Here is a 12,572-nt window from a genome sequence, read left to right as displayed (position 1 = left end):
TAAATATTCAATTTGATTTAATTAAAGTAAGTTCAACTTCAATAAGTTCAATTCAGCTCATTTCAGTCAATTAAAATAGATCCGAAATGTTAAGTTTTTTTATACTTTATAAAATGTAGAGAGAGAATAAAAAGCACGTGAAAAACAAAATTACATGAAAAACCAAACTTTATACAAATATTATTGTAAATTAAAGAGTATTTTGATACATACAAATAAATTAATCAATTTAAGACTAGATTTTGACCATAAAGGACTATCATTCTTTCAAAGATAAAGGGAGCAAACGTTTAAAAAAGACAAAGGATGAAGTAAATCCTAAATGTAGCAATAGCAACTTTATAGGACAATTCTTTAGCAACTTTATACATACCACCTTATTCTCCCCCCTTTTTTTCCTTGTCTATCTATTTCCCCATTACCTCGTCTTCTGTCTCCTCCTTTCCCCTCACTCACACTCTCTCTCTCTACTTTCTCCCTCTAAAACCCAATGACTTCGACCCCAAACACTCGAACCGAAACACACTACCGCGGCGTCCGCAAGCGGCCCTGGGGCCGCTACGCGGCCGAAATACGCGACCCATGGAAAAAAACCCGGGTTTGGTTAGGCACATTTGACACACCCGAAGAAGCCGCCCTCGCTTACGACGGCGCTGCCCGCGCTCTCCGTGGCATCAAAGCTAAAACCAACTTCCCTCTTCTCTCTCCGCCTCTACCATCGCCGCCTCCGCCGCCGCCACCACCGCCGTCTTCTTCCGTCTCTCTCGACCTCAATCTCCGGCCCAATACCACCTCTTGGGCCGGTGTAAATGTTTCGGCCCACCAAGGGGGGTTCGTTGAGTATTTGAGAACTGGGTCCGGTCCATCTGTGAGAGGGTCCGGTAATGTTGGGCCTAGAGTTGATGGGCTGGGGTTGGATTTGGGTTTGAGAAGTGGGCCTGGGCCTGTGCGTGGGCGTGGGCTTGGTGTTGACTTGAATGAGCCTCCTCCTCTTTGGCTATGAATAATATTGGGTTTAATTAATAATCTAACTATGTAGTATTAGTATTATTAGTGGTAATTATGCGATTAAGGTAGTTGATTGAGATGTTTAGGCTCTCTCCATTTTTGTACTACTACTAGTCAATCTGATATTCTAGATTTCTAGAGTAGTATAAGTATAAATTTTTGTTTAACCTATGCTATTTTGGGAAAGAGTTTTAGAGCTTAAAGAGAATGAGAGTGGAAGTAAAAAAAAAAAATATTATGATTGTAGTATTAATTAGTTGTAATATAATTAATAATTCAGTTTCCAAACAGTACTATGTTTAATTTGTACAATAATTAATTGTTTGAGTCATGTTATATTTTGTCAAAAGCCAAAAAGCATTTGTCTATATTGATCCGCATAATTACTTTTATTCAATTATTGTCTCTTTCAGGTTCGATATCCTTAGCTAGATTAATACTCCCTCCGTTTTTTTTTTTTTTTTATAAGTTGTAACATTATTTATAATTCCTACTCACGTAGAAAGGGCTCATTAATTACACCCAACTGATTGCTGACCTCAATCAATTTAAAATGTTCCCATACCCACTTGCCAAATGCTATTTATCAAGTAGCAACTGCCAACTTTATTTTATTATTATTATTCATACATTTATTTTTGAGTAAAACAACTGCCAACTTCTTTACTCCAACAAAATTCTTGAGTTTCTATAAATACCCTTTCCTCTCTATTCTTTGTTTCGAACCATATGAATTAATATCCTTTCCAACAAACTCTCCTCTTCTTCCAACTAACCCAAAAACAAATTTAAGTGAAGGTTGAAAAGCACAAAACACGCCTCTAAATACATTACTTGTAGTACTTATAAACACTGATTGTGAATACGAGCGATAATCAATCAAAAGTTACCCCGATATAAATAAAATGGTGTGTTTTTGCTTCCTAGTTGATCAACAACGTCAAGTTAGGAAGAGCAAACCGGCTGCCGGTACGTGTTCGCGGTGTGGTGGTGGTGCTAGTGTTGCTGATATGAAGACTGCTACTAGGTTCTGTCATATACCATTTTATTGGAAGTCTTGGCGAGCTATTATGTGTACCTTTTGTGGATCAATTCTCAAGTCTTACCATTGAAATTAAATTAGCTTTTTATATACAATTTTTTATGGGCTTCTTTTTCTCTTTTGTGTAAGAAGGATACTAAATATTATATACGAGTATACATGATAATACGGAGTACATTCTTTTGATGGCATATATATGTTCCCCCATATTTTTTTTTAATTTAATAGACTATAAAAACAAAAATAAGGGAGAAAAGTCATAGCAAATTTCAATAATTAGGATTTGCTTTTCGTTGGTAATGAATTTCTTTTATGACCAGTGTTGTTGTGTTGATAAATTAGTGTTTTTATTTTTGTTTTACATTTTAGAACTTTATAATTTTTTTGTGGCATTTTTGGTAAAATCTTGAGTAGTTATGGGATTGTGTAGTTTTTTGTTGCCCGTTTTCTTGCTACTCTAGAGTCAATACAACGGCTTTGATGTGGATGATGATGAAAATGTAGAAATTAGAGGTGGAAACGACTCAAACGAGTGAGAATTGTATTCTTTCTCCATGTCTCTGTTTTTTTTAAAGAAAATTTCTCTCTTTCTAATTTTTCACTTTCTGTTGTAGAAAATATATAAATTGTACTACTTTCGTCCCCAAAACTTCGACCCTAATTGACTTTGCGGTTAATAAAGAGAAATAAAAACATATTGAAAAAATAAATTTACATAAGGATTTGTAAAAAAGTACAAAGATAAAGTATTAAAAATACATAAAAAAAAATAAAATTTTATATGGGGAAGTAAATTTTCACAAAAATTATTGTAAATTGGTGGGTATTTTAATGCAATGGGTCGATCACACTACTATAAAAATGACCTAAGGAACCACACTAAAGGCACCGTGTAATTCAAAAATCCGGTTTCTTAGACAAAGAAACCTTATTTTAGAGAAATCTGGTTTCTAGATAAAAATAAGATACCGTATGTCTTTAGAATATGATTTCTTAGATTTTATATAATATTATAATATTTTATTCTTTATTAAAAATTTGAATTTTTTTACAAAAATTAAAAAATTGAAAACCTAATTAATCTTATAAATTACTCGTATAAACTACCCACCCCCACTCCCCTACAGCCGTTTTATATTTCGCTTCTCAACCTCCTCCAATATCTCTAGATCTCTCTATCATCTATAGGCAACAATTTATTATAGATAACAATTGAAAAGCAATTAAGATGATTAACACGAGAATTTTTTGTGGTTCGGTCAATGTTACCGATTCCACAAGGAAATAATATTAGTGCAGCCACATATGTATGTACGGTCAGCACTTAAAGATGCTAACAAAATACAGGGAAGATACCCCGAACACATATACTCTATCCGTCCCTAAATTACATTCTTGTTTGTAAAATTACACGGGAATTAAGAAGGAAAGAATAAGACAAATAACAATAATAAAGTATTTCAATAGGAAATACAAAACATTAAATAATGTCTTTGTCTAAAACAAATATAGATTAATGATTAATGATGCCATGTCATCAATTCTTTGTAAAAAAAAAAGGACCAATAACATGCTTCTAATTGAAAAAATCGATGGAGAGAGAAAATAAGAGTGTGATTAGGATAGTAAGAGTGAGAAAGCATTAAATATACAACAGAAAAATAGAGTTGATTTGGGATATTTGGAAAAAAAAATTACTAAAAATGAAAAGGAGGAATGTAATTTTGGAATACCCAAAATAGAAACCAGGAATGTAATTTAGGGACAGATGAAGTATTAAATACTTCGTGAATTTTACAAAATAGAAGAAAAAAATTCAAAATGTGTCAGCTATCACTAACCAAAAAATCCAAATAAAAATCTAATAGCCAAAGAGGTAATTTATTCAAACCTATGTATATGTTGAGCAAGGCTTATGACATATGACAAAGTTTAGTGGACAAAGTTTAGTGGAATTTCCTACTTTAGGCCCTTAGTGTGTATAGTGAATGGTATAATGTATGTAAACGTCTTTTAAAATTTTCTTAAGAGATAAACCTCGATCAATATAAGCTCAAATGTATGATCTTTGATAAGGGTGTAGACACGGAAATTTTATGAGTGTCATACATTAAATTAAATAAAACTAATTTGGGTTAAATCATATTAATGATCTATTTTAAATATTTTTGGCCCACCCAAATAAATAATCCGAATTAATCAGATACAATTCGGATTATAAAATAAATTAAATGGACTAGGTTAAAAGACTTCTAAGTCATAAAATGGGTCAGGCCCAAACCTACTAAGTCCACTCAAGGGGTTCTCATCTCCTATAAATACACCATTCCTCCGTCAGTTGGAGGGATCCAGAAATCATTATTCCAAGAGCTCATAAAACTCAAACGGAATTCCCTCTGAAGTAAGTCATCAAACATATCAAACTCGTGTCGACTTGTTCAGACACACTCAAACATATCTGAACGGGAATAAGCTCCAAAGCCCTCGTTCAGGTGTATTCAAACAAAACCCTTGAATACAGGTTGACATCATCAAACGTCACCCTGCATTAAAACTCAAGTCGACGTTATCAAACGTCAACCTACAGGTGTCACACACGTGTCATCGTCAAGCTGCGGAACAGAATCAGAGGACTTAGTTTATTATAAACTTTTATACAGAGATTTTACCCAAAAATCACATATTAATATAAATTCATTTGTTACTTTATTTTTCCGTCTTTATTTATTTAGACTCGAAATTTGTGTAAACAAAGGGGATTCTCTTTCTTCCTATATTATTTATTTGTGTTCAAATGTAAGGACATTTGTGTTAGAAATGTTATACTCCGTACTATTTATTTGGCTATATTTGACAAAGGGATCCTCTTACTTCCTATACTGTTTATTTGTGTTCAATATTTGGCTATGTTCAAATTAAATATAGAAACATTTGAATTATATGACCTTCTAACATTTGAATATTTTTCTACTAGAATTTCACTAATGGTTATGTTTGTGGTGAAGTATCCCTTTGAGGGGTCTCCAACAAGGTGATTCCTTTCTCCCTACATTTTGGTTATGATTATTGCTAATACTCTCTAAAGTTTGATATTAAATTAAAAAAATAAAAAAATTGAAATTGAAAGTTAATTTGCACAATGAACATGCACACTTGAGTGCTAAAATCCCGTAAAGTGGAATGCTCAAACACTGATGTTATACTCAAATTATACGAACTTCCTATCCTATTATATCCGGATCTTGGACGTATCATCACCTGTTACAAGGCATGTGTTAGTCTAACTAGAAGAAGTCCAAAGATTTCAAAATGTTCTTTGTTGATGATGAGCTCCTCGATCATCTTCTTCAAAGCAGCCCTTGAAAATGCCTTCGTCTAATATATATCATTTCCCAAATTTACAAACTTAAATGCCATGTAGTTTTATACTAAACCTTTATGGTTTTATTATCAAGTTTTAGAAAATGCCTTGAATCGGTGACCAATTAGGTACACGACCAAATACTTCATTGTACTTGATCGTGTACCATACTGCTATTCCGCGATGCATAGTACATGACCCTGTAGTTGGGCGCACGACTATATTGGTTTGGGCCGTAGTTTTCTATTTAGTGCAATTTTGTTTTTGTTCCAGGGAGTACTATATAAATAAGGGGCTTAAGTACGAAGGTAAAGATGGTGTAGCATATGTTTATAGGGGTTCAGAAATATTTTTAAAATGTTTAAAACAAGAGATTTTGTATGTGTTACCACAAATATACGCTGTTTGGATCTATTGTAATTATATTTCCAATTTGTATTAGTGTTGAGAAACAGGTTGAGCAGCAAGTACTCGAGATGAGAATGAAGCGACCACGACTACTTATCAAACAATCTCGAGAATCCAAATACAAATAGCTCGGATGCAAGTAGCCAAAATCGAATAAGATCACACAAGATTGTCCAAGTCAAAATCATGGAGGGAATGAAATCTCTACACTACAATTATTCAACCTGTACAAAGATACGAGTGAAATTATATTTGTACAATAGGTTCACTACGCCTTCGCCACGTCGCAACACAATTGAATTCAACAATCCTATTTATCAATTTTCAGATAAAATATTTTATTTCCTCCGTTTTTTTTTTATTATTGCACCATAGGGGTTGGGTGTAAATATTTTAATAGTGGAAAAAAGTAAGAGAGAGAAAGGTAAAAATACATAATTGCTCATGTGACATTGATAAACTAAAAAGTAAGTGTGAAAAAGCAAGGGTATGTTGGGTAATTGTAGTGTGAACACAAATAATTTTTTTCCTAAAGAGGAAATGGTGCAATATTTGTGAAACTTACTAAAAAGGCAAGTGGTGCAATAATAAAAGAACGGAGGAAGTATATTTTATGATTTATAACACTGATTACATACATACTCACCAAGTCACCAATAACATAGCCGCCCTCCCTTTGACTTTATACACGAAATTGATGAATTGTATTGGATTTCTTACTCATCTCTTATCTGTTATCTCCTTCCCATTCTTTGCACATTAAATGTTCTACATTCATATGAATATGATATGGTACAATTTCATTAACATTAAAGAAAATAAACCAATAAGAGAAGCCATCTAGATTGAGCATTGAATGGAAAAGGAAAGCTAAGTGTATTTGACTTTTATTATTGGCAAAAGTCAATACGGTGGTCTTGTGCCAAATGGTGTGTGGGAGTTGCAAATTCAGACATGCCAACTACCATGAACAATGTTTTCAGCATGGGCATGCTAACTACAATAAATACTTGTATTCGAAAATTAGAAAAATAAAAGGGAAAATTTGAAAAATACCACCATATTAAATGAGGTCATTTGACTAAAACCATTTGCAGTGGGAGTACTCCACCCCCATTTTTCTTCAAATTGGGAGGATACTCCTATTATGGGTAATATGCCCAAATTACTCCAGAAATGTAGTAGTACTCATATCATACTCCTCTAATGTGGACCCTTCACCTTCTTTCTAAAATTTGACACTTGTCATCTCTTTTAGTTGCCCTTCCCTCTTATTTTCTTCTTACATTACTTACATAAAAGTATTTACAAGAGGATCCTGAAATTATAGAGGATGAGGAAAAGAAAGAGTATATATATAGTAGAAAGTGGGTATAGGAAAAAGTAGATTATGTGTTAAAAGGAGAACATAGCTGTCTTAATCATTTTGGGGGCCTTGTTCTAATCTTACATATTGGGCCCTTGTTATAAAAAAAAATGCAATTTAGATATTTATTAGTAGAAATATATGCAAACATTATCATATTAATGCAAAAAGACTTACGTGGACCTAGTGCACAATAATATTATTGTGAACTCAATGTTTATACACACGCAACTGACATTATATTGAGCATAGTGACCCTTAATTTTGACATAGTAACCTTATTTTTAACAGCCTTTACTCCCTCCATCCCTTTATTAGATGTCTATTTCTAGCATTTATTACTCACATAATAAAGAGAAGTAGGCATCTAATTAAGGGACACAGGGAGTATTAAAACTAGTATAATGTTTAATATTATTGTGAACTTAAAGTGCAAAGTTGTGACCCTAATTTTAACATAGTCACCTTTATTATTCATATTAACCACTATATAAAATATTTCATTAAAAAAAATTAATCTCTTATAGCCTATATATTACCAAAATGACTTTTATTTCAACATAGAAACTTTTTTTCTATTATAGTGACCTTTTTTTTTTACTAATAAAACAACCATATTTTCCTTAATGTTAGTGGTCCACAATAAATTAATGTGAACCAGATCTATTTAAGAATTAGTAATATTAATGAAGTTAAAAAAAATAAAAATAATTGGATTGATTATGAGATTTTTTTTTTATGAATTAAAATTAGGAATTCATAAAAAAAACACGCGTAAATTAGTGTAATTAGTGTTTATGTTTCCATGATTTCTTAACTTTTTACGATTTTTAAGGGTAAATTTAATGCTTATATGTAGCCCTAAGGGCTCTAAACATATTTGTGGATTTCCATCTTGTATCGTTCTAGAACTTTCTAGATTTTAGGGTTTATTATTCTTCATCATATAAAATATAAGTAGAATATACAGATCAATTCCATCTCAATCTCTTATATTTCTGCTTATTTTATAACACGTTATCAGCACCATTCCTAACCAATTGAGCAAACGAGGGATATTAGCAGTTGGAAAACAAATTTATTCATATGAACTCTGCTTCAACGTTGCTTTTCTTTGGTGAAAAAGGTTACTTCTATATTCCTTTTTCTTTTCTTGAATTATGATATGATATTAAAGCTTTAATATATTTTACATATGATTGCCCCAAATTATCGTTGAATTCGATCAGGTTATCCGTTATCATTGTGTACTTTTTCCGATGATATATAATTGAGTTTTGCTTGCTAAGTTTACATAATTAGATTTTGTTAATTTAGCCCACTATCTAATTTTTTTTTTTTAGTAGAAATGTGAGCACATGCGAAATACTTTAATGGAGATGCTATGATACTGACTTATTAGTTATCTATGATGTTCGGCACTCTAGCTCACCGTATAATACTTATATATGATTGAATCTGCCTTATAACATTGGCCTACTTTATCTTTCTTTACTAGGTAGCCAATTATGAATATATAAGATTAAGATTTGATAAGAACAATAAATTAATTAGATCCTTCATGATTTTTTTTTTTTTTTAGGAAATCCTTCATGAATTAATACTCAGATTTTAAAATTAATTTTGCTGGAAATTGTACTAAGTAGCATATACGTAATTTTACCATTTTGATCAATAGTTTGTTATAACTTGATTGATATGTAAACTTTAAACCACCGCTTTCGGAGGCGGCTCTAACGGCGGAGAATTTCAACTTCAAACTGCGTCTTCGACCACCAACTGTAGTCGGAAAAAGCAACCCCCGATGAAGAGGGTTATTGAGATAGGAATGTATATTGTGATATGATATTATGAGAATAATATCATATAAAATATTATTGTGAAAAGATATACGTAAGATATTGTGATAGAGTTTAGGAAGTTAAGATAATAAGGAATATTAGGGTTAGGTATTCCTACTGTCTATATATATTGTAATGTGACCAATTATTATGAATGAAATACAGAGATAATTATTCATTATATTTTATCAAGGGTGGTTATGGGGTTGAAAGGGGAGTTGCGTTGAGGAGAGAGAGTGTGGGGAGGAAGGAGATGGTGTGGACGCCATTAATGGAGCTTCAATTTGGGGGTTTTACTACTTTTTTGGGGTTAATTGAGCATTGATGACGAATGAAGAAGTGTTGCTGCTAATTTCTTGGGGAAGGAGCAGATTAGGCTTGTGGCAGGTGGTAGGAGCGACGCCGGCCAGGAAAGGAAGGGATCTACCTGGCCGCTGCGGGCCTGCGGCTGCTGCAGGGGTAGGGTGGCTGGGGGTGGGTGTTTTAAGTATTTTTTTAATTAATATAATTTTTAATTAATAAATTGTGAGTTAGAAGGGTAATTAGGGATAATTAGAGGATAATTAGGGTATTTAGTGTTTCTGGTTGTCTTCAACAAATAAATTTTGGAATCAGGTTTTAGATTGCAAAAAAAAAATTAAAAGGTTTTTTTCGAACAAAAAGAGTGTTTTAAATGGTTTTTTCTGACAAATTTTCCTAGATTTATAGATAGTATTATTTTGATAATCTGATCTAGTATATACTTTTTAAATATTAACCATCTGTCTTTTACTAATACATTAAATTAATTAATTGAAGTATTATGCTATTGTAATATCTTGTTTGTTTGTTCTAGTTAGTATAAATTTTAAGAATTTTATAACGGTTTGGTATATATAAATTGTAAAATAGGACTGAATATACTTTAATTTACACAGAGCACCATATCTATAGACCTTACAAAACATGCAAAAGAAAATACTGTTTGAGTCATGTTATATTTTGTCTGCTGTTGTATTCTTCTCCTGTAGTCAAAACATAATTTGATCAATTTTTCTTTTTTAAGTACAATATTTAGTAAAATTGTATTCTGTTTTTGGTTTACTAGCCCTAAGCATTTGTCTTATTGTCTATATTGATCCGCATAATTACTTTTATTCAACTATTGTCTCTTTCATCCTTTACAAAGTTTCATATGTGGCTGGCCACACCGTGTGGCCAGCCACAATTTTTTCTTTTTTTTTTTGTAAATTCTTTCTCTCCTCTCTATTCTCTTTCTCTCTCCTCTTTTCTTCTTCTTCAAGCTAGAACCTTCATCTCATTTTATCAGAGAACGTAACACAAATTTCGCAATCGTCATCAATAGTCGTCTTCATGGTTCGTTCGTCGGTGGTTTGTTCGTCGGAAGTAGTGGTTTCACTGGGAGGGTAGTGGTGGTTTGGTGACTCCGTCGTCGGAAAACAAGTTTTTTAAGGCCAAATTCGGCCATGAAAACTCTAGATCTAGAATTTTCATGATCGAATTTGACCTTTTTAGCCATATTCGAAGTGATATTCGAAACCATTGTTAACATTTTAAGGTATTTGTTTGATTTGATTTTTTTTTAATGGTTTGATTGGATCGGGGTTTGTTTGTGGGTTAGGGGCTAGTGGCAAGGCATTTAGGTTGGTAGTGGTTCATTGGTGGTGGTTGTTGGTGATGGGTAAGGGGTTACCAGATCCGTTTAGGGGTTACTAGGTGGTCCAGTTAGGGGTTACTAGGTCGGCGGTCAAGGGTTACTTGGGGTTACTAGGCTGGGGGTTACTAGGTCGGTTAGGGGTTACTTCGGTTACTAGGTCGGCGGCCAGGGGCTACTTGGGGTTAATAGATCGGGGTATTACTAGGTCGGGGGTTACTAGGGGTTACTAGGTCGGGGGTTACCAGGTTGGTTAGGGGTTACTTGGGTTACTAGGTCGGTTAGGGGTTACTAGGTCAGTCAGGGGTTACTTGGTCAAGGGTTACTAAGTTAGTCAGGGGTTACTTTTGTCTTGGGGTTACTTTGTCTGGGGTTACTTTGTCATTTGCTTATTTGACAACTTGCCGCATGGTGCGGCCAACCGCACCAGAAACCCACTGTTCATCCTTAGCTAGATTAATACTCCCTCCGTTTTTTTATTTTTTTAATTTTTTTAATTTTTTTTAATATAAGTTAGAGTTGGGAATTACTTGTAACACTATTTATATGTCATTATTGACCAAAAAAAAGTGTGTTACAAGTATAAAAAAAACAGAGGAATTAGTACTTCAAATAATTTTTTAAAAAGAAAATGTCACAATTTGATATTTTTTGTCAAGTTGTACAATTATTTTTATTTAATGTTTATGTTTCATTTTAACACTATTCTAACAAGCTCGCAACTCTATTTTTATTTCATGTTCATGTTCATGTTCATATTCCATGTTCCATGTCACAATACTTATAACATTCTTCTAACAAGCCCTCAACTCTATTTTTATTTAATATTCATGTTCTATGTTCGATGTCACAATACTTATAACACTTTTCTAAGAAGTTCTTAAATACGGAGTATGTAGAATCATATGAGGTCCAATTTTCTTAAAAATTGTGAAAAAAAAGCGTTTAAAATATTAAAAACGGAGAAATTATATATAATTGATCACGCTTATAAGCATTTGTCAATTGCTTTAAAATTTGACTTCATTCAAACATAATGAAACTGAAAAGGCCAACTAAAAACGTACATTCATTGTACTAGATTTTGGCCAGCACCTCTCTAGAGCTTAAAGTAGTCAAGCTAGCATCTATACTAATATATTAAAAGGCGTTTATAAAAACGTCAATGTGCCACGTAGTTCAGTTCAGCTCCAATCAGTTCAGTAAATATGAATAGGCCCTAACTCGATATTTAAAACTTTTTATATTAGCACACCTCGTTTCCATATTATGCTTCATCATACAAATACTAGTAATTAACTCGGTTAATCATGTAATGGATAATTTTGAGGACGTAACCATAAGTCTTAACATTAGTCACGACATGATTTCAACACTAATTAGTGGTTAGCATATGTTAAACTTTATTCACTCTTGATAGAGTATATCAATTCTAAGCTAATGGTTAGTTGAAGCTCTTTAGGCTTGAGGTGTGGATACAACATGGATCCCCTCATACCCAACACAAAATATTTCACTTACAAGTGGAGTGGATGAGATTTAAACTCGTGATCTTTGTATAACACTAGTTCTTACACCATGTTAAATTTTGAAATAAAACTCCTCAACTTTGAGCGAAGACCATTGATCAAAATAATTTGAGAGAGCTAGTTATGTCCAGCGTGTGGAATTGTGGATATAAGGCGATGTGCTTATGTAATGGCTTGAAAGAGACATTCGAAGCAAATAAGAATATCTCCGACATCCAATCCTATTCTCTCTTCCTTTGTAACTTACTGCATTGGTGTGAGTAATTAACTCGTTAATTATCCTCAATCATTCTATTCTTGGAAGCTTTGATTGAAATTAAGAACAATGACTGAAGTTTTTCCTACATATAGACAAATTCCTAC

At 32.8% G+C, this 12,572-nt stretch overlaps 2 protein-coding genes across 2 annotated transcripts; both read left to right on the top strand.

Moving 5' to 3' along the window:
- Positions 1-211: 211 nt before the first annotated feature.
- On the top strand, positions 212-1,551 carry LOC110693651 (ethylene-responsive transcription factor 12-like). The gene has a single exon (XM_021870798.1). It carries the CDS (start codon positions 491-493, stop codon positions 1,001-1,003), a length of 513 nt encoding a protein of 170 aa, XP_021726490.1. The 5' UTR covers positions 212-490; the 3' UTR covers positions 1,004-1,551.
- Positions 1,552-1,732: 181 nt separating this feature from the next.
- On the top strand, positions 1,733-2,241 carry LOC110693652. Its single transcript, XM_021870799.1, has one exon. The coding sequence runs from the start codon at positions 1,914-1,916 to the stop codon at positions 2,118-2,120; it is 207 nt and encodes a 68-aa protein (XP_021726491.1). The 5' UTR covers positions 1,733-1,913; the 3' UTR covers positions 2,121-2,241.
- Positions 2,242-12,572: the final 10,331 nt, after the last annotated feature.

This window comes from Chenopodium quinoa, unplaced genomic scaffold (genome assembly GCF_001683475.1).
Source record: "Chenopodium quinoa cultivar QQ74 unplaced genomic scaffold, ASM168347v1, whole genome shotgun sequence".
Classification (NCBI taxonomy): Eukaryota; Viridiplantae; Streptophyta; class Magnoliopsida; order Caryophyllales; family Amaranthaceae; genus Chenopodium; species Chenopodium quinoa.
The sequence above is the reverse complement of the archived record's forward strand: the minus strand, read 5'-3'. Positions and strand labels throughout refer to the sequence as shown.

Coding starts and splice junctions, on each gene's coding strand:
- LOC110693651 (XM_021870798.1), top strand. CDS start 491: ATGACTTCGACCCCAAACACTCGAACCGAAACACACTACCGCGGCGTC.
- LOC110693652 (XM_021870799.1), top strand. CDS start 1,914: ATGGTGTGTTTTTGCTTCCTAGTTGATCAACAACGTCAAGTTAGGAAG.